At 40.6% G+C, this 26,391-nt stretch overlaps 1 protein-coding gene across 5 annotated transcripts in view; it reads left to right on the top strand.

Moving 5' to 3' along the window:
* Positions 1–26,391, top strand: part of palm3 (paralemmin 3) — a 40,623-nt gene extending 14,232 nt beyond the window's left edge. For 2 of the 5 annotated variants that reach the window (XM_020646380.3, XM_065958288.1), the window contains exons 2-8: positions 8,788–8,840; positions 11,753–11,833; positions 17,095–17,222; positions 17,849–17,921; positions 19,262–19,292; positions 20,011–20,064; positions 21,157–26,391. In XM_020646380.3, the coding sequence (XP_020502036.2) occupies positions 8,793–8,840; positions 11,753–11,833; positions 17,095–17,222; positions 17,849–17,921; positions 19,262–19,292; positions 20,011–20,064; positions 21,157–22,142 (1,401 nt within the window). In that variant the 5' untranslated portion in view covers positions 8,788–8,792 and the 3' untranslated portion in view covers positions 22,143–26,391. Of the gene's footprint in view, positions 1–3,749; positions 3,877–8,787; positions 8,841–9,316; positions 10,261–11,752; positions 11,834–17,094; positions 17,223–17,848; positions 17,922–19,261; positions 19,293–20,010; positions 20,065–21,156 lie in introns of those variants that run through there. The other 3 variants (XM_065958284.1, XM_065958279.1, XM_065958290.1) reach the window with 3 other exon arrangements.

The following is a 26,391-nucleotide window of genomic DNA, read 5'->3' as shown; positions in this document are numbered from 1 at the left end:
AATAGTTGACTTTGATAATCCCCAACACGCTCCATAGTGTACTACACTGTTAGCTCTGTGACGTAGAAAATACACACACATCACACATTAAACGTCCACCCTTTACTGATTCAAACACACACACACACAGAGGAGGAATGCAGTGTTTTCATTTCCCCGACCCGAACTGTCAATCAGAGGAACTTGGCTGTGTGCTGTTGCAGCAGCACCATCCAAGTCACACAAATTCCATCCATACCACCCACCCACTCACACACAAACACACACACACTCACACTAACAGCCTCCCTCTGTGTGTCAGATTTATTTCTATGTAGATAAGAAGGATGCCCATCTCCGATAATGTAATTTGTGCTGCAGTCTGTAAAGCAGCTGAAAATCAATAGCTGATGAAATAGCACTTTACAACAGATTGTCTCTGTCCATCCCTCAAGCTAGAGCGACTGGTTCTTTGATTACACCCTCCCCGCTTGAAGTTTCTATATGGGATCTTCTTTTCTTTTTTACAGTTAGTTGGCCATCTGTGTAATTCGGGATCTTCCGGAGCATTAGACAGTGACGACAGCTGAGGATGCACAAGTTCAGAGATCACGGTCGTTCAGATTGGATGTTCTGTCTGTAATCGGCTGGAGGACGGCGGTGCTTTTGCTCTTCCTGTTCCCTAACAAACGGGTGGAAAGATAGTTCCACTGAAAGAAAGCGGCCTTATTTTTTTTCCAATAAGTTTTGTGCATTTCCGCATTAAAAATGGAAAAAGCAAAGCAATCTGTTCTTTTTCCACTAAAGTCAATCTTTATTCACAGATTCTGCAAACAGATTGGAAAAAAGTTGGGTATCTAAATGACTGTTTTCTGTTTATAGTCCTAGAATAACTGGTCAGTTACATTTCAGAAGGCACATTGCTCGTAATTCTACCCTCGATCCTATCAGCTATTATCTGCTATCTATTCAGCATTAATTCATCTTACCAAAAATGTGCATGAAAGTTCATCTTACAATCTTCTCTTACCAACGTCCGTCTATGACTCATTGTCGCTTCTCAAGTTTCTGGACGGGCAATGTACAGAAAAGGAAGTAAGTCCTTCATTGCTAGTTGATGGCTACAACGGAACCCTGAAGAAGTTGGATGGTACTGCTAGAGGCTATATACCAATCAGCCTTTACATTATGACCAACGGTCTTTTGTTGTGCAGGCTCTTCCTATTTCCAAACATACGGTTAGGCCCCGAACTGACTCCACTATACCCATTAAGGTTTGCTGTGGTAGTCGGCACCAAGACTCCAGCAGCAGCTTCCTTTAAACCCTATAAGTTGTAAGGTGGGGCCTCCATGGCTCAGATTTGTTTTTCCAGCACCTCACACAAAAGCTCTATTGGATTTAGATCCTGAGAATTTGGAGTCCTAGTCAAGTTATCTTGTTCCTCCAGGCCACTTCCTTCTTTTGCTCTATGGTCAAGTTCTGATGTTGAAGTTTTCCATTGTCGCCGCTTCAATGTCATTCCCTTCACCTGTCAGCAATATAATCCTATAGAACTCAAACGATATCACTACCTCTTTTGACACCATGCAGCAAAAATCCTAGGTAAATAATAAAGGGTAATGTATTGGTTTTTTTTTTTTTTATTGACCAAAATATGCAAGCAAACGTGTGCACATTTTTAAATTGCACACCGCTTTTGGTTACAAATATGATAAAAGATCTGAAGTATATATTTTTCAAAGCTTTGGTACTTCTTTCAGATGATTATAAAAATCATTGAGAGTACATTGTTATACACAAAGTATTGGAAAGTATCAGAGATTTTAACAATTTTAACAACCGCTGCTTTCTGTTTCCAACCTGGACTGTTTTTCTGCAAACAGCCAAAGCCACAAATGGAAACCAGAACACGAAAAGAACCGTTAACTGTGTCACTGGCTAGATTTTGCATTAACACAATACGTTTGTAGTGTAGAGTGCCTCATCTGTCAACCTGATTTTTGACATTGCATAGATTCCCATTGGAAATCTTTTTCAACATGTATCTAACATTTCAACTTCATTTGTTGTAGTTGTTTTTAATAGAGACCACAGTAGATGGTACTGTGCATAGACTCAGTAAAAACCTTTCTTCTGCTTTTATCTCATTCAGTTCCACTCACCATATGCACACTTCACTGCAGCGCTGTACTTTATTCAGAAAAAGAGAAGACAAAAAAAAAAACCTAACATTCATAGAAGCAGGATAATAGGAGAACATGTCGACCTAGCACGGTAAATGAGCCTCCAGCAGATGAACCGCTCTTATAATAAGCAAAGATTATTCAAGTGTAGCATCACTAATACAGGTATTAGAAATTAATAAAGCCATTAATGTTGAAACGTGCTCACAGTACCACATGTAGTAGAGGGCACATCATCTGATATGTCTAACCTATTCTCTCTCTCTCTTGTTCTCTTTCCCTCTCTCTCTCATGTGTTTCAACTATTATCATCCCCCACCTCTATCCCCATGTCTCTCTAGGAAATGGAGCAGAAACTTCAAAGTGCAGAGTAGCAGGGCGGCCAGCCGTCTAACAGTAGTGTAATTGCATCATAACACAAAACAAAATGTCAGTGGGTGGCCTTTTAATGGCTACTTGCCGCCCACTCCCCCTCTCCCCTATAGACCAGGAGCTATTGTACGTTGCTCTGTACGTTGTGTGCTCAGTGGCCGTTATTTACAGAATCACCTGGTTCAGAAAACTCTTTGACCTTTCTACATTTCTCCCTGACTTGAATTAGATCTTCTATAATCAGTAGATTATCTATGTATCAATGGACAGGAATATTATAGAGCAATCATTTCTGACAGTTGAAAGTGTTTTTTCTCAGCACAAAACCCATGATTGTTTTTTAAAATTCAAGGAATTTCTGCACTTTTCTAATCACATTGATAAGGTGAACAGAAGTTTTTTTTCTACACCTCCTTGAGCTGAATGAAATAAGAGTAGGAAGCTTTTATGATGATTTTATGGACAAAACTATCAGAGAAATCTGGAAATGATATGCAAATGACTTGAAAATAAAACCAAAGATGCTAGTTAGAGACCTAATCTTTGATTTTGAGATCAGTGGTGGCTTTGGATATCACTCATTCTTCAGTGTCTTTGGATTGTAGTGACAGAGCTGATTCTCCATCCAAGCAGATTCATAAGGTCTCATTTCTGAACTGAAAGCTGCCCTGCTGTGACACTTGGAGTCTAGAGTTAGAGTCTCATGACCGACAGTTCACGTCTTTCATGCACCGCTGCAGTCCGTATCCTGTTTGGTCAAAGTCAACAACCCTGTACTCTAACCTTCTGAATAATGTGTGCACCCATATGCATGCAACTTTATTCGAAGAAGCTTGTTCCTGAGGAGTTTAAAATGTTGTGACATATGGCTCTGCTTGATCAACTTCTTCGTCGGGTGACGCTCCTGTATGAAGTTTCATTTTAGATGAATAAAGACTGACAGGAGAGTCTGTTGCCACCCATCAAATTAACCATTGTTGAAAACACTATATGTGTCCTGAAATGAAATGCTTCAACTTTTGTGGTATTTTGCAGAGTGTTTTTTTTTCTTGAATGTGTTTTTATGCATTCTGATTTCCACTACACAAGAAGACCTGCTGGTATTTATTTATTTATTTTTTAAAACAATGCTTTGTTAAAGATGTCATTCGTACTGTGTATGCATTCCGTTGGGCTTTACCTTTGAGAGGGAGCCACAGAAATCCAAGAGCGGCGAGATGTGATACTAAATGATTCTTATAGTTTTTCATTCCAGACACCCTACTGTTCCTCCATCTGTTCCCACAGAGCTAAAGTCACTACACCAGCATTCAGCATATAGACTTCATGGCACCCCGCTAGGTAAATACACATTGTTGTATAAACACGCACACATTCACTCAAGGCAAATATACATTCTTTTTGCCGCAGGGCTGCAGGAATGTTTGCCGAGAAACCCTGCTGACAGTTTGCAGTGAAACTGAAGGACTGACGAGCAGCTAGAAACCGTCCTAAACACACACTGTTAAGCACTCCTAATTTACCACTCGGCTGCAATATATCAATACTGTTCATCCACCTGTTATCTGTTTTACCAACCAAAGGGCAGCTGAAATGGTTATTTAATCGACAGACTAGTTCATGAAGTAGAAATCAATTAGTGACTGTTTTGAACATTAGTTTGCTGTTTCATCATTTTTCAAATTTTAGAATTTCAGATTCTAAAATTTTAGAAAGAGAATTACGTGTTGTTTTTTTTTTTGGGGGGGGGGGGGGGTTACCATTCCTCCTCTCACCAAAAGCCAGTCTGACATTTTAACTCTTGTTAGACCTCTTGTTTGCTCACTGTCTCACTTCTTGTTTTCTTCAGTTTTTGGTCTCTTTGCCTCTGCCACAATGTCTTTATTGAGAATATTGAGCTAAGTTATAAGAGAACAGTTTACCTTCAGTGCGGTCTGCCAGAAAACCGTCTGGTAAAGCATTAAAACCTTATCATGTAATATGATGAGAATGAGTGTTAGAGGTGCCGAGTGGGTTCTGATGCTGTGTTATTTTACGATGAAAGAGTTGCAAAATAGTGTTCATAAATTAGATAAGCTGCTTCCAGCAAATCCCCTGAATGGATATTTCCACTATTTATCTGGCCTTGAAACAGAGTGCTTTGCTTAATTGGTGACTTTTATTTTTTAAAGACACACTTTTGGGCTTTTTATGCCTTTATTTGAGAGATAGGACAGAGAGTCAGTAACCGTGGGGAATGACATGTGGGAAAGGACCCAGCGGTTGGATTTGAACCCGTGGCCGCCAGCTCTCGAGGATTTTAGCCTTTGTACACGGAGCACACGCTCACTGCTAGGCTACTGGCGCCCTGATGATGGACTTTTAAAATAATCAGTTTTTGATTTAAAAGCATCATAAATGGAGTTTCATTTAAACGTCGACCATCTGTTAGATAAAAAACAAACGATCTGAGAACGTTGTCTTTGGGTCCAGGAAACCTTCTTGATGACAGTTTGAGGATCAGTTGTTTTTGGTAAGCTCATCAGTTAAAGATGACTAAAAATTAAATAATCGACCCATTACAAATAATCACAATAATGCTTCATTGCAGCTCAGATGCACCATGCATTTCTCTCTGCAGCTTTCTGCTTTCCTCTTTTGTATTCAGCCGTAGCGCTTTCAGTCCATTGTGTGATTAGGTGCGAGTGTGGTGTGGGGAAGGAGAGGAACTGGGAAGGACTGGGGGGGTGTGTGTGTGTGTGTGTGTGTGTGTGTGTGTGTGTGTGTGTGTGTGTGTGTGTGTGTGTGTGTGTGTGTGTGTGTGTGTGTGTGTGTGTGTGTGTGTGTGTGTGTGTGTGTGTGTGTGTGTGTGTGTGTGTGTGTGTGTGTGTGTGTGTGTGTGTGTGTGGGGGGGGGGGGGGGGGGGGGGGGGGCTGTCTGACCCCTGAGGTCAGACAGCCAACAACTGGCTCTGCTGGGTGGTGTTTCTGCATGTAACAAATGATTGCCTTGCAGACCAGAAATCTGTCAGTTTTGATAAAACTGAGGCTCCATCTACTCCGCCATCTGGACTGGCATCTAACAGGTGTTACAGGTGAACAGGTGTCTGTAATTGAATGCTGTAGCAGCCGAGCTGTGTTCCTGGTTGGCTGCCATATTGTTGTTTTCTTCTTCTGCTGTTTGGTTTGGAGATGGATTGGTTTCTGCGTAAGCTCCAACACGTGCAGTTTGTGAGTCAGTCCCATAGCACAGGTGTGTGTCGCTGTGCGTAGCACAAGAGCATTGTGGGAGTAGTGTGAAATTTCACAGTTAAGGTGCAAAGATTCATGGTAAAAATATTTTGTGTTTTTCATTTGATTATTTAAAATAGGGACATTGCACAGTGATGAACATAAATGTACATAAACATAAATATGCCCAATTATAACCATAGGCTCCTTTCCTTCTGTAGTCCCCCGGCAGGTTGATCACGTGTACAAATGTTCATTGAACCTCACAAAACTCAGGTAGCACAACAACAAGCAGAAACCAAACTACAGCATAAACTGTTCATTCGTTGACAAAGACAGAAATATAACAATACAGAAGGTGGCTGGGTGAATTCAAAACAAACCAGGAATATAGTAGTACAAATCTCAAATGATTTTAAGTGTTCAATTGCCAGCCTGGTTTTACGTTGTCATTTAATTTACCTTTCAAACCAAATCAGTTCCAACCCTTACCCCGATCATGAGCACTCGGTAGCGACTGCAGGAATGAGATTGCGGTTGCGGATTCAAGCAGCTGTAATGAGTTTCTTCTGAAGGGTGGCTGGACTCAGCCTTAGAGAAAGCCTCAGAGTCCATCTGGAGGAGCTGGAAAGTGTTGTTTTTGGAGAGGGATGTATTGGTCAACTTGCTTAGCTTGGCCCAGCCCTGAATAAGTGGAAGACCATGGATGGATGAAATTATTCCATATTTTCTATCGCTATCTTAGTAAACATGGAAATGAGTGAAAAACATATTTTTTTATTTTTTTTTTATTCCTTCATAATTTGGGCTTTCATTGATCAAATATTGGCTTTTACACGCCTCTCATCTCTTTCTGTGCTGCTCCTCTCTCAGACCATTTCCACTTTCTGTCTCTTAACTTTTTGACTTTGTCAGCTTCTCTTCTCTACCCTCCTGTATCATGTCTAATTATCGAAGTCAGTGTGTGTCTACAGGGAGCTCTTCAATACCTCCTCATCAAAGCCTCTGTTTGTGTTTGCTTGTTTATCTCTGTGTGCTATTCTTGGCGCTCTCCTGGATCCCTGATGAGACACAAGCCTCCGATCCCTGCGGAGGCTTATACTGTAAGCTGTCACTGCACCTTCAGTTATTTAAAATACCTCCAAATGAGCTATGTCTCTTTATACCTCGTCTTGTCAATCTCATTATATATATTCTTATATATCTGTCTATATCTTTCTGCCTTTGGCTCATTTTACCTCAGATCGTGAGAGTGTAATGAAAGGCATGCTAGAGGTTGTTTCCCCATCAAAAATCCTTGCCTTTCTCTCTTCTTCTTGCACCCTTTGTTTCCCCCTCCATACACACTGCTACACCTGCATTTTGGTATTTTTTCTTATGGGGGCCTCCCCCCCCCCCGACCCCACCACCATAACACACCTTGAGGGTACCAGATGAATCTTTTAGGTATTTGTAAGAAGGAGAAGTTTCTTACTACGCTAACTTACACCCCTCAAGGCCCTAAAGAATCGGTTGGAGGAGCAACAATAGCATCATCTCTACTGGGTTGCCTTCTGGGTAGAAATAAGAGAAACCGCATTTGTAGAACGTGGAGAGTTGGATTGGGGTTGAAAGTGTTTCAGAGCTCACTTTTTACTTAAATTGCAGGTATCAATGTATTTGTATTTTTGTAGAAAAAGCATAATTGAGGATTTAGTCCTTGGACTTTGAAAGAAATGTTCCAGTACTGATACAGCCTGAATGTGATATTTGATATAATGGATATGCCAGGCAATGCACTGATCAAATACCATAACCAATCATCTCTAAAGAACCAACTGGTTTCAGCAACATTATTTGTGACTATGACCAATATTAACAATACTGATGCTAGCAGAGATTATAATGTTACTCAAATTGTCAGCCATCCCTGTTTTCCACCAATTTTATGTATTTTTCAATCTCACTGATATTTGAGGGCTAGCTGGTACGGTAGTATGGAAATTGGTATTGGAAACACCAAATGGTATTCAAACATCTCTAGATATAAGCTTATATACAGAATGAGCTTTTGCAGGATATGCATCGAGGAAGCATTTTTTTGCGTATGCATTGGTTCAGACATATTTTGCGCCTCAAAGCAATGGATGACGATTAGGGACAGCCGCGGTGACAGTTTGGCATTTGTTGCAGAAATAGGGCGCTGTGTTGTTCAGATCTTCCCTAATTTGAGATCTCAGTTGCTGCAATGGCAAAAGTGTTTTTTTATTTTATGTTGGACAGAAGTGTTTACTCACCACATGGGACAGTAACTGGAAGAGAATTGCTGCCATTGCATATAAACCTCCAATTTTTCTTTATTTTCGAAATAAACACCCAGTGCAGATTTACATGTGGGACTAAAATAAGGTTGTGTCTCCTGGGAAGTTTTTTTTTTTTTTTTTCTTCAAAAAAAAGAAAGGTTTAAAAGCAGAGTTATGGCTTGTGATGGTAGGAGCTTACTAATGACTGAGCTTCTGTGAGCTGGTTGCTATGTATGACTCCAGTCTATGCTCTCTCATGTGCCTCGGAGTCTTGGGGAGCTCAGATATTGTCCCATTTATTGGCGGCTGCATGGGGAAACAAATGCTCATTTTCTTCCAGATGCCCATGGCTGTTCCAAGCTAAACTGAAAGGGCTTAATGGGGCATCTACGGGGAGGGTTTTTTGGGTGAGGGAGGCAGGGGTGTGAAGAATTGTGGGTCATGGTAACTTGGCAGGCAATATCAGTAAGACAATTGAGAAACGACAAATGGCAAAGGCTGAAGTCAGCCACCTCTGTGTCCTCAGGAGAAATACGGCTGGTGGTCGTGGACAAAAGAAGAAAAACTGTCTGATTACTTCTCACCAAACACTCTTTTGACCACAGACATCTTTTATGTAAATTAAAAACCCCAAAAGATAAAGACTTAACAGAAGAAATGAAAGACTGGGTTCACTTTCCAAGCCAGTGAACAGCGATCTGGTAGACATATTTGTTTAACCTCTGACTCTTAACATTTAGCCCTGTCTTGTTTTGTCACAGGAGCCATGATGGATGAGACGGAGAAGTACAAACAGCGGCTGGAAGCAATTGCTGTGAGTCCACCCACACACACAAACATACGCACACAAACGTCCATGCACACACAGATGTTCATGTTGCCCACCGAAGCAGCACTGCCACTATTATTGCAGCAGACTGGCTCTGTACTTAGCAGTTCAGATAGATAAAGTTATTCTTAATTAAATACTAGTCTGAGAAAGGCTGCACAAAACACTAACCCATCTGTCACATAACTGCATTTTTTATTATCATTTTACTTCAGCATCTTTTGCACTACTCACCACTGCACTGTTTCTTATTTAGTCTTCTACATATTAGTCTTTGCTTATTGTGTTTATTCTTTATATTTAACGTTATACTTGTTCAAAAGCGAGCACAGTTCACTGAAGTTAAATTCCTTGTTTGTGAAAGCGTGCCAATAAAGCTGATTCTGATTCTGAAAGGCATCAAAATATACTGTAAACATGCGTAATTGTGACATTTCTTTTTTTGTACTTTATTTTTCCAGAAGTAAAACACCAATGTGACAAAACGAAAAAGACATGCGTAAAGCATACTATAAAAACAAAAACAATCAAACAAACCAGTAACATCAAAACACCAGACAAAATTCATATGTCTTGGGTAAACCATCCCACTTAAAAAAATCTTAACATTAGTATATAAATAAGTAACAACAGATAAATAAACAAACACACAAGACCAAACAAAACAACCCTGCTGCCCATAGTTCGACCCCCGGTTCCACAACTGGGACCGATAACTTGAGATTAAGTTCAAGTAGATACAGTATGAAGCAAGGAAGTAAAAAATCATGTTAGATAAACAATTGTGACATTTCTGGAGCGTCATGCTGCAACTTTAACACAATCTTATCACATGCATGTTGCTTGTGGAGCAGATAGGCTTTTCCTTTCGTGGCTTCACCTACAAAAAAAAAAAAAAAAAAAGTATTGGTCATCTTTCAAAGGGTGCATTGCAAGACCACCTGCGTCACAGCTTTGCCTCAAAGGCTATCCATCGAAGACTCCTTCAGAAATGGCCAAAGAATTTGCCTCCTTCTTATAGTCGACCACGGAGGATCCATCCGGTACATCCTTTGTAGCCTGACGAATCCTTAGATTTATTGTGCGCCAATTCCAACAGCATGACGGACTCTCATGCAGCCGAGTGATACACTTAAAAATCTAAGTAAGTGTTGAGCTTGAAGAGCACTTTTGTAGTCTTGTGCTTTTAGACCGCAGGTCACACCTACGCATTATAACACCCACTCACACACTGATGGCAGAGGCTGCTATGTAAAGTGTCCATCAGTCTTAACTGATCCGCCACCGACGAAGTTGCAGGAGCAACTTGGGCTGAAGTGTTTTTTCCCAAGGACACAACAACATGTGGCTGAAGGAGCTGGGGAGAGACCGCCCACTCTACCACTGAGCCACAGCCGTCCCGCAAGTAATTGTTTTTAACTCAATCAAATGGCAAGCAAATGTTAGCAAAACGAAGTGGGCCATGAAAACCTCAAACTATCTTTAAAATAAAAGGTTAAGTTACCTGACGGTGATTATGTTAGCTAGTTGCGGTGCAGCCGTCAAGGCCTATAGGCGATGGGAGCAGCAGGAAATGCTCTGTAGATCAGACCATCTCATTTCAGTTTGGCCTGAGCGGGCTACACTATCTATGAAGGCTAAGTCCTTCGAAGGATGCTACCCCTGAATCAGGACACAGCTATAGAGAAGACAGACAGACATGCTCTGGCTGTGTCTGGCTGCGTCTCTGTTTTTTTTAAATGGTTTTGTTGTGTTGTGCCATCTTTCTTGTAATGAAGGCTTACTAATGCTGTTGTTTTTTCTCGGATAATGCATTCCTTCTGATATTTTCATGAAACAACATTTATCTAGCACCCCTGCCAGCGTGACACTTTCATTCTGTGTGTTATTCTAATCTGTAATAAAAAAAAAAAATACTGCTGCGAAGCTGGTTTTGAATAAATAGCCGTACTGGGTAGTGCATTTGTCCAACTTAAATATCAATCAAGTCAAACTCCAGAATTTCCTGCACTGTAATTACCATGAGTGCAACATTTAAGAAAAAAAATCTGATAGTTCTGAAGCTGTTAAAGTCAAGCTATTACAGAAAGTGTTCTGCTAGTGTTGTGGGTTCACTGTCAGCCCAGAGTAGGCAGAAAGTCCTCTGGGTCCTCCTCCATCCAAACTGCACATGTTCACTGCCTCTGTCGAGACGTTTGTGTTGTTCACTATTTGAGTAACTAATCATCCACACCACTGAAATGTTGTCTTGCTTTCTGCTTAATAATCTCCACTTCAGTTTAAAAAGTCAAAGTTAATAGATAATAATAACCTTACTTCTAAAGCCATTTGAGGACCGTTTTTCAACTTGGAACCAGATCCAAAGGGTCTGCGTTAAAGGAAGTTTTACAAGCGAGGGTTTGTCGCAGTAAATGCAGCTCATCTACTTCCTCATTAATTTCGTATTCGTCTTCACAGAGAAAGACGGGGTAAAGAGACTAAGCTCTCTAAGCTGTCTGTTACTTCTAAATAATTAATTGAATATGCAATGTTGTGAGCCGGGTGTCCCTCTGGTCTCAACACTAGGTTGTCAAGGGGATAGCTGCTCTGAGTATTATGGGATATAGAGTTTACCTATTGCGTCTGAGGTGACTGTGTCCTTGTGACAGATGGTTGACCAGGTGTCCTAATTTAACTCTTCTGCAGTGATGTTTTATTCACAGCATCTCTTTCCTGTCTATGTTTCTGTCGTTCATTCTCAAAAGCTTGTATCTGTGTCCGACTGTTGATGACACTTTTCAGAGGATCGCTCTCTTCATGCGAGCAAGATCGCACTCCTCTTACCAAACTATCACAAGTCTGCACTCACTCCTTGGCTTTGAATTTTCTCACCCTTCCTCCTTCTTTTCCTGTGTCAGGAGAAGCGTCGGTTGCAGGAAGAGGAGGACAAAGCCAGGAGAGAGATGGAGGATGAGAAGCTCAGACTTCAGCAGCTCAAGGTCTGACACACACCAACAGTTTGATCTAAGCTGTTTCATTCATTCAGTCAGCCACACACAACGCACAAGTGCATGCATTCTTAATTTCACTGCTGAATTTCTCTGCAGACCCATTGGAGCTTGTTAGCAGGCAGATATCTTTAACAATTTCCTTTTTGCACACACACACATCCTCACACACACACACACACAGACAATTGGAGATGGACTGTACAACCTTCCACACTTCCTGGTTTTGGCCCCCTTGCTCATAAGGTTAAAGGCAAGCCTTCCTTTGCTGAAATCAGTTTTTATGTGAGTGTTTACACACTCTGCAAGTCACAGAGCTGCTCTATTGTTTTCACATCATTTCCACACTGGCGTTCCCACTTCCTACTCCACTGTGTTACGCAGCCCTGGGGCACATTCCTCGAATTGTGTGAAATTCTTTGCAGCATGTTAGTGTGCACGCAGGTATGCATGTGTGTGCCGATGTGGTCTTGCAATAGACTATTTTGCATATTATTCTCCACTTATTTGTGGGTGCATGTGGGTTTCTGCAACACTTGCTGAGCCTGAATTGCATCGTTGAGATTCAAGTTGCATGAGGCTTCAGAGATTAATTTTTAAATGATGGTATCAGAACTTTTATTACATTCATTAGCTCTGACATTGAATGTAACCCCAGGGTCGATGTGAAGATGGGATAAAGAGGGAGCAGCATCTTATACACACACTGCTCCTGACCTGCAGGAAAGTTTAGAGAGGGCTGTGTCCAGTGAGCCAAAGGCACAGGGAGGGGAACAGAGGAGGGCTTGTTCTCCACTGCAGGAGAAAATACAGAGATGATTTTGTGACGCTTATAGTTAAGTAGGTAGCTACTGGCTAACGGTTGCCAGATTTTAAAAACATGGGGCCATAGGCTGCAGGGGTGTGTGGGGTTTTCAGATGAATTCAGACACATAGCCTAGTTTTACACAGTATGAGAAAACACTGCTGCTCTTAATGCTTTGTACTGGATTCTAGTGCAAACAGCAACATAATTATGAAAACAAAAATTACCCATGGTATTTTTGTCCGTTTAGATTTACTCAAAGTTCCCTGCAGACAGACTGTTTATTTCCGCTTGTCAGGGTCAGCTGCAGAACAACGTTCCTCGAGCTGGCAAGAGTTTACTGTCTGGCTCAAGGGCTGCACAGATGCTTACTAAAACAAGCACTTGAACCAAGGTCAGCTCATCGCAACACAGCTCTTACATGTACTAAGTCACCCAGCATTTGCTGTTATGAGTCCAGACAAACAGGGAAACACAACTGGTGTATTAAAGAGAGAGAATGTTTATTGTTTCTGACAGGTTCCTGCACAACAGATTTAAGTTTCTATCACTTCTTGTGTAGTTAATTATAAACTGAAATGTATGTTTGCAGAGAGGAGTTTTTTCAAAACAGCTATAGAAATACAAATGTAATGTACTGGCATATTTCTACATTGCCTTTTTGGTTAGTTTCGATTTCCAGATCTTCATCATCATCAGCCTTTATTTAAGACTAGAAAATCATCGAGCTTTCCCTAACGTACAATGAAGTTAAGATACAAAAAAGAACAATATCAGAGAAAACAATGAAACATTGAGGTGGAAGGATTCGAAATAGTTAAGTCGACCTTTCAAAGAGAAATGAGAGTGTCGATGTCAAGAGTACGATGTAAAAACAATTCTGCATGTTTGGAGTCAAAACAGCTAATAAGCTTATTTTTCAAGTTCAGAGTGAACATGCAGGACTTGAAGCATTAGACAGTCAGTTGAGCGAGTCTGGTTGGATCCATTGGTTCAGTTCAACATAGATGTCGGTGAACGAATGTCCATTAAGAGATAGAGAAGCACCGATCCACTTTTTTTAAATTTCTGATTTCAATACATCAGTAACGATAGCATTACTGACTCAGTTTTGTTTGTATTTGTACATTGTTGATATTATGTGTCAGGCTACACAAAGCTGGAGTCAACCAGCATTGCATTACTTGTTGAAAAGCAACACAATAATAATAAATCAAAATTATTCCGAAGACATTTATCTGATCTTTGTGCTGGCTTCACATATTACCAGATAGCATAGTTTATTATATTAAACATATAAACTGAAGTGCAAGGATTGTGGTTTTTATCATATTAAAGGAGCTGGTCCATCTCGTCTGAACGTCTCGTTGGAGACGATTTGTGATCATTTACAGTTCAGTCTGAATGTCTTCAAAGCCAGACTAAGAGAGAGAGAATGTTTAAAGAGCCCAATGATCTTTCTTGAGTCCGATATCTGATATGTAAATTACATCATGTCTGACCTGATATGATATAGATAAAAAAGAGAGACGGGTGTTTATCACACTTCTGTAAGTTGCAAAAGTAGACCAACTTACTTTGTTATACAGAAAACAGTGATGATGAAGGAGCCACAAATCAGACTCGAACCCGTGCCGCGCCTAGGACTACAGCCTCTGTACCAGGGGAGCACACTCTTCCCACGACGCAACAAAGTGGATTGAATGTAAAATAAGTTGTGTGTGTGTGTCTGGTTCACACTTGTAACAATGTGTTTTGAAGATGAAGCTGAGAGAGTCTAAAACTTCTGAGACTTGCACTCTTGTTTTTGTCAAAAACTTGAAAGTACTTGCTTTGATTCTCTGTTAGGAGGGAACAGCAGGTAGCCTCAGGCAGCTTCGGTTCACTGGGTCAGGACTATTTACTGAGGCCGTGTAGGAAGATGAGAATAAAGAAAGGGCTCACACACATGCTGTAAATTCATGCTAGCATTCTCTCTGTGTAGCTGGGATGAAAACTGATGCCATGGTGATGTTTCTTAAACCATCAAACGACCATCGACCATGTTTCACTTTACCTTTTCCAATTTTCTCTCTCTCTCTCTCTCTCTCTCTTTGGCCATGTCACTGCTCCTTACATCTCATTTCTCTTCTCTTCACTTCTTCTTTTCTGTTTAGCTGGGTCTAAAAACATTCATAGTACCAGTACTTAGTGTGTTTTTTTTTTTGTTTTTTTTTTAAGTTTTCCAACATTTTTGAACATGAGACACATGACACCATTTTTTAAGCAATTCATTACATTGTATTTAATGCTGCTTAAAATGAGGCCAGGTCCCAATGCACTACTGCATACTGCTTAAAATATCTTAGAATTAGTTCACTGTATGTGGAGAAGTAATAATAGACATGATCACATATGAATAATTTCAACAGTAACCAATGTTTAAGGTTTTAAAGTTTAACATGCTTAATTGGCCTGTTTGACATTTTGACCGTTTTCAAGCCCTTAAGCCTAACAAACGTCTCCTACACTCACTTTCTAACCTGTTGTAATACTTTTAGAAATTCAGACACTAATTAAAAACTTTACATGTCTCTGTTTCAACTAATGCAAATGTTTAAGAGCAGAGTCCCTCCTCACTTTGTGTTGCAACCTTACATTTGAATCCCCATACAAAACAAGACCTTGCAATTTGTTTCTCTCTTGACCTTACCCTTGTTAACTTCATCTCATTAACATGTAAGGATGTTTGTATCAGGGGTTTGATACTTCATTTCTATCAAGCTGCTCATTTGGTTTTGATTCCTTTTGAGAAATATATAGATGCTTCAATAACGTTCCTGCAAAACGTCAGTGGCTGAATCACTACCAAAACGAAAGTGGAATACTTTAGAAGACGTTGTGCCAACACATCCAGACATATTCAGCTGCCCACGTCACATGAATGTCAATACCAATGTGACTTCACTAACCTCTGGATTAAATCTGTGATAGAACTGCAGAAAGAAACACAGCAGACACTTATCAACCCGCAGATAAAAGTGCAGCAAGGTGCAATACTTGAAACATGGAAGTGCAACATGAAAGCGCTTCATCTTAAAACAATGTAGATGAGTCTTCTGTCAGACAACAAACATTGGAGGAGAGTTAAAGCACATCCAAGTAGAAGCATGACACCTTACACTTAATTATACTGTGTATCTCCTCCATAAAGGCCTTGACTACAGTATGGGAACTAATTCATTGTGTTGTTTTTATATTTGTGGACTATACAGTGTGTCCATTTTTGCACAATGTACTCCAATAAAATACTTGTTGAGTTAAACACACTTCAGCCATTTGACTGCATTTGCATTTGAATTTCATTCAGTTGTTGCTAGTAGCAACAACTGTAGAGTTGGTAGTTAAGGAGACATGTTTTTCTACATCTGTTGTTCTTATTGACAGAAATCTTTTACCTACTCTAAAAAAAAAATCCCCCTGTTGGGCCATTATCTGAAGGTACTGCTTTTTCTTTGTATTTTGTTAGTGTCCATTTTTTGTAGGTGAATGTCATTTTAGATACTAATTGACTTCAGCCTAGTGCTAACCAATGTGCATCTTAGCTAACTGCAAATTGCAAAATTCTAGTTAGATTTCTGTTGTTGTTAGCTTAATGTTGATATTTTATTACTCTTGTAAAAAGATGAAAGTGAAGTTATTTTCCCCAGTATTTAAATCTTGTGTAAATCAGTATACTTCAAGTGATGAAAGACACAACAGAAAACTCAAAGTACTTCGTCTTTTTTTGAATCTCTGAGTTTTTTGGGGGGAAATTTTCAAAATCCAAACAAAAAACACAATTTTTAGACACTTAACAAAGGTGTGTAAGTAATCTGACAGTTAATCCTAATGCCTAGCCAACACTTGAGTGAATGCAGTTAGTGGCTGGCCTGGTTAAGTGCCTTAGTATCTTCTTTTTAGTTTCAGATTAATAACTAGAGTTTGAACTGTTGGTCTGCTTATGTGTCAGCCCACTAGGTAGCCAGACATTCTGGTAATGGCTTATAGCAAATGTGACCAAAGAAGCATCTACAAGTTACTTTATGGTTAAAGGTTAAATGTCCTGCCAAGTACGTATCGAGGTCAAAACTCTTCTGTTAACGTATTTTAAGAGTCAGTATCAAGAATGTTTGTTAAATCTTTGCCTTTAAAAACAAACGGCACCAGCTTTCAAATATCACTATCGCTATCTGCTTCTAACATCCATCATGCCATTGAAGTAACATGATTTTGAATTGTCTGCTACACTAAGCTGGGGGATTTAGTTGAAAACGTATCATTTTAATTTATGTTAAATCAATTCAGTCCTTGAAATGTTAATTTTTATTTTCATTATTTTTTCTAAACAGTTTGTAGCTAAAATAATCAAACACTCTCCTCTCTCTCTCCTCCCTCCCCATCTTCGCCTCCTCTTTTGTCACCACAGAGAAAGTCTCTGAGAGACCAGTGGCTGATGGAAGGAGCACCTTTGTCCCCGACGTCCCCGGACGCCCAGAGATCTCGCTCCCCTCTGTGGGGCTCCCAGGCTCAGGAGATGGAAAAGCGCATAGACAAGTAAAGCAACAGTGTGTGTTTGTGTGTGTTTTGAGAGTTGCAACATAGAGACGAGGAGATTGTTTGTGACTGCCTGAGACAGTAAGAAGAGCTGACAGAGCATGAGAGAGCTGTCACTTGTTTGTTGTTTTTGTATAGTTTGAACTGCTTGTACTGTATAATTGATAGTTGCAGCATTCCCTTTTCTATTTTTGTTTTTCTTGTCATTTCAGCTGTTGTCATATATTATGTATGCTTTGGGAAAGTTGAGTTTATATTCTGCCAGCAGAGAGTGAGGGGGTGATCCAGCCTGCACTGTTGCCAGACAGGACTGGACTTTTTTATTAATGATATATACAATCTCATCAATTCGCTGAACACGACACCCCACGATCGCATTCTTACTACTGCAACAGTCCCAGCTCACCCAGACTTCCTACAAAAACCCCTCACACACTCTGTACATCGCCTCTTGTGACATTTAAACATAAACTTTCTTGAGAAAACAAGCAGCAGCTTAACTTTTTAAGCACCACAATCATATAGTATAGTACTGTACAAGCATTAACTCTTGACATTTATGAGCATCGTAATTTATGAGGAAAGAGTACAGATTTGATGAGTTTGTTTACGTGTATCTATCTCAGGTTGGAGTCAGAGAGTCAGTGGTTGCCAGAGGAGGAGGAGAAGCTGAAGGAGCAGATGGAGGATGGCCAAACTGTGAGAATTACACACACACACACACACACACACACACACACACACACACACACACACACACACACACACACACACACTCCTTCTTACTCTTAGGACACCAGGGGGGGGGGGGTTGTAATATGTGTTGAACAAGCCTGCTTCCATCATTTTCCATTAGGCTGAACATTTTCCCACAACTTCTTTTCTCTGGCTTTTTTCCATGAATAATGTATTTCCTGTCTTAATGTATCTTTGATGTAGCACCTCTTGTTCAAAAGCAGGAACTTTATGAATGTAATCAACTCTGTTACATAAACATTTCAGCACTTGATCCACTCTGGAGTTATTGTTTCACCTCAAGCCGAGCACAAGAGTGTTTACCTCACCTCCCTCAAGGTCTACAACAAAAGACGTGTCCCTCCTTTTTCTCCCGTCTGGCTCCAGGGTCTTTTTCCTGCGGTTTCTCATAATCATCATATATTCATCTTAACCTTGGCTCTCAGCTCAATCCAACCTGAGACATAAACAGAGGATTACATATTAAAATAGCAGTTACAGCTGATTAGCAATGCCGGCTCGGAAAAAGGAGACTTTGAATGTCTGACCTCATCCTGTGTGCTCAAATATAGTACTTTAAAGAGGCCCTGCCAGCAAAGCTTTGGTTTAATGGACACTCTGGGAGTGAGTGACAGCTATTATTTGGCAGCACAAACAGGTTCAAAAATAATAATTATCACATGGTTTTCCTGGTGCATTCTGGAGCTGATATGTCACCTAGCTGAAAGTGGGCATCCCGTGTCTCTTAAGTTGCATCCATGCCTCCCTCACTTGCACCCCTGAATTGCATCTTTCACCTTGCATCTTAGTCCCTCCCACCAGAGATGCATGGAGAGACAGTAAGAACTGTTTTGTCTCCATATGTTACCTGATAAAAGACACACGCACATGAAGACCAAACTGCAATCGACCGAGGAGCGAGGAGACATCATTTAAGAGACATTGGATGTACCCGTAGTTGTAACAGGAACACTTCTAATTCCGAGGTCAAGTAGGACTTAAGCTCAATCACCCCCCCTTGTGACCAGGTGGAGTGTCATGGCCCCATGGCCAACTTCAGCTTTCCTCCATTATAGAGACAATGGTGGACAAATGTTCTAGTTTAGTACAGGCTGTGCAAATTCTGTTTCTGTCCTGGATTCATGCCTGTTTACTCAAATCCTTTGTTGTGTTCTTTTATTCAGATGTTGTTGTTTTATGTTCACCTGAAAAGTACCCATCAGGTTCAGGCATCATAACACAAACAGTTTTACCTGCTAAGTCAGAGTAAATTAAATTCCTCCCCTGTCCCTCTTACCCAACAGCAGGCAGTGAAGGTGGCAGAAGCCGGGCCAGGTAAGTGGAACCTTTGTGCACCGAGAAATGTTAAAATGACAGTGGACATTTTTGAAAAGTGCACTTCCATTAGCTTTTTACCAGAGAAAGTGAAGAATTTATTCACATTTCACACTGCAGAGGAGTGAAGTTGAACATTTTAAGCAATTTGACATTGATTGTATACAAGTGTAGGGCACAGAATTTCTTTTTAACACACAGCAACACATCAAGCTCGGAACATTTCATAAATATCAAAACCACATTGAGCAGACACACAGCCTTCTTGTTACCACCACCTGTTAGCCTCAGTGGGGCTTCTTAATGCTCCTCCTATTTACACCAGTTTACATCTGATTGCATTTCAATAGTTCAAAGTTTGGACTTGGATGTTTCTTAAATCAAAGACACCAAATTTTCTCTAAGGATTTTGTCTGCTAGTGTTGCAGTAATGCATCAATATTATGACAAGAAAAGTTATTTTAAGATACAGCTATGCTGACAGCATTGTAGTGCCGTCTTATCTTGATGTTTAGAGTCTGAAGGCACAGTGAACTCGGTGTTGTTTCTGAGAAAATCCGATCTAAAATGTGTACTTGGTGTTGTGTCCTTGGATGTGTACTTGGTGTTGTTTCCTTGGATGTGTTCTTTGTGTTGTTTCCTTGGATGTGTACTTGGTGTTGTTTCCTACAAAATCAAAAATGTGTTAAAAAAAACATGATTTCTATATCTTCCCCAGAAATAATCCAGGATGCTGTTTTGAGGAACGGTGACAACAATGCAATAGGATTGGGTGAGTGTAGAGTTGAATTGTTAATCATAAAAGATGCACAAACACACACCACAGTACTGACATAAAGCCTGTGTGCAGAGTGAAAAACCTTGATAACCGATGTCTACGTCTGTCTTTTCTTTGCCATTCTTCCTTTTTTTTAATTGTTAACGTACCACCATCTAACATCTCCACGTTAGCAAGCATGTAACCCCCAATAGGAGAACATGTATGTATGCATTGTACATACTAATCTAAATAAATTAGCATCTCAAAGGCAGGAGCGTATACAACGTTTACTTGATGTATATTCTGTCATGGAAACTTACTAGTCTGCTCTTATATTTATGCTAATAGGCAGTCAAGTGCATAACTTGCATTTTTGGCGGCCAGTGAGTTGGTGGACGTGTCAGCAGGGATGCAGCTCAAGCTGTGAAGTGGACAAGAGAGTAGTGAGGATTAACTCGAGCCATCCACTTTGAATTTAAATCATTCAGGGTCTATAACTTCAGACAGCTTGATCTAAAACTGCTGAAGCATGCTCTTTTCTGCTTCTAGTTTATATGCCACAGATTTTTGTCAACCGTCACCTCCTTTGCATGAAAGCCTAAAGATTATTTACATTTCTGTCCTCGATTGTCTTGTGTTTTGTAGCTTTTTGTGATGGTACATAACACCGGTTATATTTAGCTCTGCTGCGAAAAAGCTCCACTAATTAGAAAACACTTTACAGCTGGAAGCTATAACAGCGCTGCCACTGTTTATCAGCTTGTCATTTATTAGTCACAAAGTGAATGTCTTGGGTGTGTGATGCATTAAGATTTAGAGATGGCAGAAGCTTTAGTTAGCAGCATTACAACATGAATTTGCTGTACTTAGGGCTGACATATTGGTGACAAAGCAATAACTAATTACAATCAAGTAACGGTGTTTCTATGTGAACGACGAAGAGAAGCTGATAATCAGTATTAATGGAAGTGTGCCCTATTGATTGCTCATTTGCTTAACATCATATGAAAACATGAACAATGCTTGCTCTTTAAATCACAGCAACTGCACAGAAATCATCCTCAAACAGTGAGATAATGTGTTTTTGTTGTGGTTGTTCTTCAGAAACAGCAGAAAAAAACGACCAAAGCTCACTGCTGGATAAAACTTCAGCTGTCTTAACCAATGGAAGAGGAGATTTAGAAGCAGCCAACAATGACAGCGTTTCAGATGACGGTTATCAGCCCACCACCAACGGACATGTTGTAGTCTCCGAGGATGTCACGAACATGGAGATGAACTTAAGCCTGGGCGAGGCTGCAAATGACAACCTTAAAGACGAGGAGGAAGAGGAGAGCACTCTGGTGATGAGAGCAGAACGTGTGATCATAACAGATGAAGGGGATGATGTTCCTGAGGATCTTGCGCCCCAGGAAGATCCACAGAACACCGCCAGGTCAGAGGAAGCCCCTCTGAAGGTGGAACCAGAAGCAGCTGAGGAGGGAGGAGAAGCTGTAGAAGAGGATGAAGAGGAGGTAATAAGAGCAGCTCAAGAAACTTCAGCGCAACCAGAGCAAACTGAGGCTCCTGCAGAGACGCAACCGCACGCTGAAGATGGAGCCACACAGGAGGATGTGGGTACAAATGAAGTAGATTTGAAAGGTGAGGGACAAGGCAATCCATCAGAAGATCCAACCTCTGTGCAGCTGCAGTGCCCAGCCGACACCCTAGAGGGCACCACAGTGGCTCCAGTCCCAGTCTACTCCGAGGTGCAGGTGTCCGCTCTCACCCAGCAGCTGGAGGCAGAGGGTGAAACTGAAGAGTTAACAGAAGGAGCCGAGGCCGCGCTGCGTGACCAGGACCCTGCCTCTCTACCTGACCAGTTCCAGGAGGTTCCCCTGGCCGATCCCCAGGTGAGCCAGAGGACAGAGGCAGGACCGGTGGAGCAGGATCCCCTCCTGTCTCAGTCCAAATCCCCCGACACTCGGGCAGAGTTTGCGGCCGCCAACAGCCCGGACAGCTCATACACACAAGTACCGAGCAGGGCCGCACAGGGGGAGGAGACCCAGTCACCCAAACGCAAAAGCTGCGAGTGCTGCTCGGTCATGTAAACACCCCTTCTGTGCCTTCATTAACTCTCCTCCTCTTCCCGGCCTGCATCCTTCAGTCTGTCTCCCTGCTGTTACATTCAGAAAACACTCATCCCCTCTTTTTGTTTTACACCCCCATTTTTTTTTTAATTAGTATGTCCAAAAGCTACTTTCCTTTCTGTCTTACTTATCTTGAAATTTCCCTTATCCCACTCTTGAGTTTTGATATGCACCGGACTTGTTAAGTGCCTTGAGGATCTCTTTACCGAGGACAACTCTTATTACAACAACAAAGACCAAAATAGCAGGTGTTGATTTTAACACTATTTAAGTTAGACTTGGTTTAGTCACACCCATTTTCAGGTTCATATACTGGAAGATAATAAACACAACAACATGAGATGTATCATATTAAACAGTTGTATCTACAGTATAATTCAGCGGGGTTGTTTTTATCTTGAAAGCATATTTAACCGTACAATCCAAAGATCTGGAGAGGTTCAGAGAGGACATTGTTCTTATTTAATGAATTGAAAACTAGTTATTTGAATGATTTAGGTCTTTTATTAGAGATGCTTTCAATCCGAGTTTAGAGCCTGAACATTTGTATTCACTCTGTAACACGATACACAGACTTTACACAGACGTATTGGTCATTAACAACAGTGTGCACCACTGAATATTCTTAGGATGTTATGAAATAGAGATTATTTTTAAATACCTGAAAGTGTGACATTTGTATTCTTGCGAGATGAGCTCATGTGGAGAGGCTCCAGGGCTGTAGACTTACTGTAGCTCTGTTTATGGATGTATATACTGTATACAGGAACAAGTGGAATCCAGAGTGTCTGTGATGTCAGCTTTGAAATGATTGATGAATGGTTGAATGATTAAACTGACATTTTATGACACGAGTCTTGACTAGTCTTTCTATACCCCAAGCAGTGCTTCATGAAAATCAAACACACTGGATAGTGTTTAAATATTTGTTTCAGACGGTCATTCATTTTATATTTGTATTCCTACATGAGTGAAAACTGGTCATAACAAGAAGTATTTCTCTACACCTGCTCTTGAAGAAAAGAGAATAAGTCATTATCACCTGAGTCTCTGCTCATTTTAAAATGAGAGATGTAACCAGGTGTGTAGAAGACTTAAATAATGTTGATTCTTTTCAGGCCTTGAACAGTTAAGTAAAAAATGTCTGCATAGCATGATTCAATATCGAAGAAACTATATATTACACAATGGCCGATTCTTTCTTTTCCAGTTTCAAGTGCAATTCACATTAAACCCAGGTCTCATAAGGTCTCATAAGGGAAAAAAATAATCCCACAACCATGCGAAAAGTGTATATGAAGAAAATATCTCAATATTAGCCAAATGAATGAATGTGTGTCCTGCCTCTCAGCTTCACATTCTGTGACTTGTGCCCAGTTTTTTAAAGGAGCCGAAATCTCTAAAAGATTGATTTCAGTATTTGATTTGGCCGTGTCTGAAGATAAATGCTGAGTGGATCCAGCACTCACTGAACTTTCCCGTAAAAATTAAACATTACTAGAAGTTGTCCTCTGCTGTTCACATTACACAAACAATGACAGGAATAAGAGGGGAAAGGAGGGGGGGGGTAGCTTCCACTAAAATAACAAATGACCATGAAACTTAAAACAGTGCATTTTGTGGGCAACAACACACAGCTCTTGCATTCAGGCATTAACACAGTGGAAGAAAGAACTGATGTATGTATGATACACTCATTCAACACGTTAGCTGTAAACATCCCACAGTGCAAGAGATAAGAGAAACCATCAAACATTCAGGGTCAATTATCAGCAGCCCACAATGTAACATCATGCTTAGAGATAATAGTGTTTGATTCATTTCAATGGACAAATGCTGAAGATGAATATTGTTTTAGATCTTAAATTCACTGATCTCCTACAGAATGTGATCATTTTCATGTTCCCTCATTTGATGGAGATGAGCACAAAGGTATCATTATCTAATGTTGAAACAGACATTTCATTATTCTTTGGAAAATGAAATGTCAAGTTTGAAATTACAGCATGTTTCAATAAAAGTTGGGACAGTGGCAAGCGAAGACTGGAAAAGTCATGAAATGCTTCAAGATGATGGAACATCTCACAGTTATTAAGGTGAACTGAAAACAGGTTAGTAAGATGAAGGGGAACATCCCAGACAGGCTGAGTATTTCTGAAGTAAAGGTGAGGAGGGGTTAACCACTCTGTTAAAAAAAAAGACTGATAAGTTGACTGTAAAGTTTTGAGAATAACCTTTTTGAATATAAATTGCTTATAATCACAGGATTTCATCGTCTGGAGTACTTTGTGTTAAAAGATTCAGAAAATCTAATGAAATCTCAGCATGCATGGGACAGGACTAAAAAACAATACTGGGTGGCTGTGATCTCAGATCAGACAGGATTCTGCAGTTGACATGGCTGCATTGGCTCAGGAACGCTTCAAATAACCATTGTCTGTTAGCTCGGTTCATCGCTACATTCACAAATGCTAGCTGAGAATCAAAAAACTGTGCAAAGAGGAAGCTGTATATAAACCAGATCCAGAAACACCTCTGCTGTCTCTGGGTCTCTGAGCTGAAGAGGAGAGGGACAGTCCGGCTTGTTATCAGTGCTCAGTTCAAAAGCCAGCATCCATGATGGTATATGAGTGCATAGGTGCACATGGTATGAGTAACCTGCACATACATAGAGGTGGCTGTGGCACTGTTGGTATAGTCGGTTGTCTCTTAACTGGAAGGTAGAGGGTTCAATCCCCAGCTCCTGCTTCAACATGTCCCATGTGTCTGTGGGTAAGACACTTAACCCCGAATTGTTCTCGCTGCTTTGTTGTCAGCATTTGAATGTGTATGAATCACTTTCAGAAGACTAGAAAAGTGCTTTACAAGCTCAAGTCTGTTTAAATAAAACAAATGTTACCTAAATTATTTAGCAGCTGAAATCCTTCACCGTGTTTCTTACAGAAAGAGTGCTGTTGAAAAAAAGAGGTGATGCAACAGAGTGGTCAACATGACCCTGTCCCAACTTTTTCTAAACATGTTGCTGGCATCAATCTCATAATGAGCATATCATTTTACAAAAATAAAGTTTCCACATTGATATTAAGCATTGATGTAGTATATGTTGTCTTTGTGCTATTGTTTCAAATATCATCACATTCATTTTTGTGTGTGTTTTTTTTTTTTGTTGTTGACATTTTGCACATCGTTCCAACTTTTTAGGACGTCAGGTTGTAATTTGGGTGTTCATAGATAACACATGTGGACTCTGCTCTCTGCATTGTGAAACTGCAGCTTTGGTGTCTCTATAAAGCCCGACCAGCCTGTCTCCTTGTACCACTGAAGCTGCAGTGCTTTGTTTTCTACAGTCGTTATGATTTCACCATACAAAGAGATGTTGGCTGTTTGCACCCTCGCTCTCCTGTCCTTGGTGTCTGCGATTCCCTCAGCTTCTCTGGAGTGTAAAGATCTTATCCGACCTCCGAAAAGTTCTGATCCCCGTGACTTTGAGGGCAAATGGGCTATGGTTGCCGACAGTCTCAAATCTCCAAACCCTATGACTTTGAGCCGAAGCATAGTTATCGACGTCTACAACTCCACTTTCTATCGGGGAAGTCTCATCGGACCTCGGTGTGTATATGACTCCCACAAGATCACAGTGGAAGCCTTAAATTACAAGACTGAAGCGAATCAGCATTTTAATATCAGCGGGAGCATCTTCCACACATCATGTCCGGACTGCATGGTGCTGAGCTTCAACTTTGAGTCGCTCTATTCCAAATCAGAGGAACTGATCTTGTTCAGCAAGAGGAGGGAGGTGGAGCAGAAGGAGCTGGAGGAGTTCACCGCTCAGGTGAAGTGTCTGAACTTGCCTGAACCTGAAGTTTTGGATCCCAATGAGGAACTCTGTCCAATCCACCACAACTAGAAGCATGCCCTGAGGAGAAAAAAACAGAATCAAAGGCTCAAGAGACTTTGTGTTGTTATTATTTCCACCACCACTGCTTGTAAGGGTTTCCAAACAATGAACATAAAACGCATTGTTCATAAATTACAATGAAAAATAATCTTCATTTGACTACAGACAGTGAAATGAAGAAACAGTCTGATATGTTGCAAACTATGATAATTTTGTTTTTGATTGGACGTCTATTATAAAAAGTGATATCATGGTATTTGTCATTTGAACACACCTTGTTGCTGAGTAAGTAAACATGACAAGAAACTCTGA

The sequence above is a fragment of the Labrus bergylta genome, chromosome 1, assembly GCF_963930695.1.
Source record: "Labrus bergylta chromosome 1, fLabBer1.1, whole genome shotgun sequence".
NCBI classification, from domain to species: domain Eukaryota; kingdom Metazoa; phylum Chordata; class Actinopteri; order Labriformes; family Labridae; genus Labrus; species Labrus bergylta.
The sequence above is the reverse complement of the archived record's forward strand: the minus strand, read 5'-3'. Positions and strand labels throughout refer to the sequence as shown.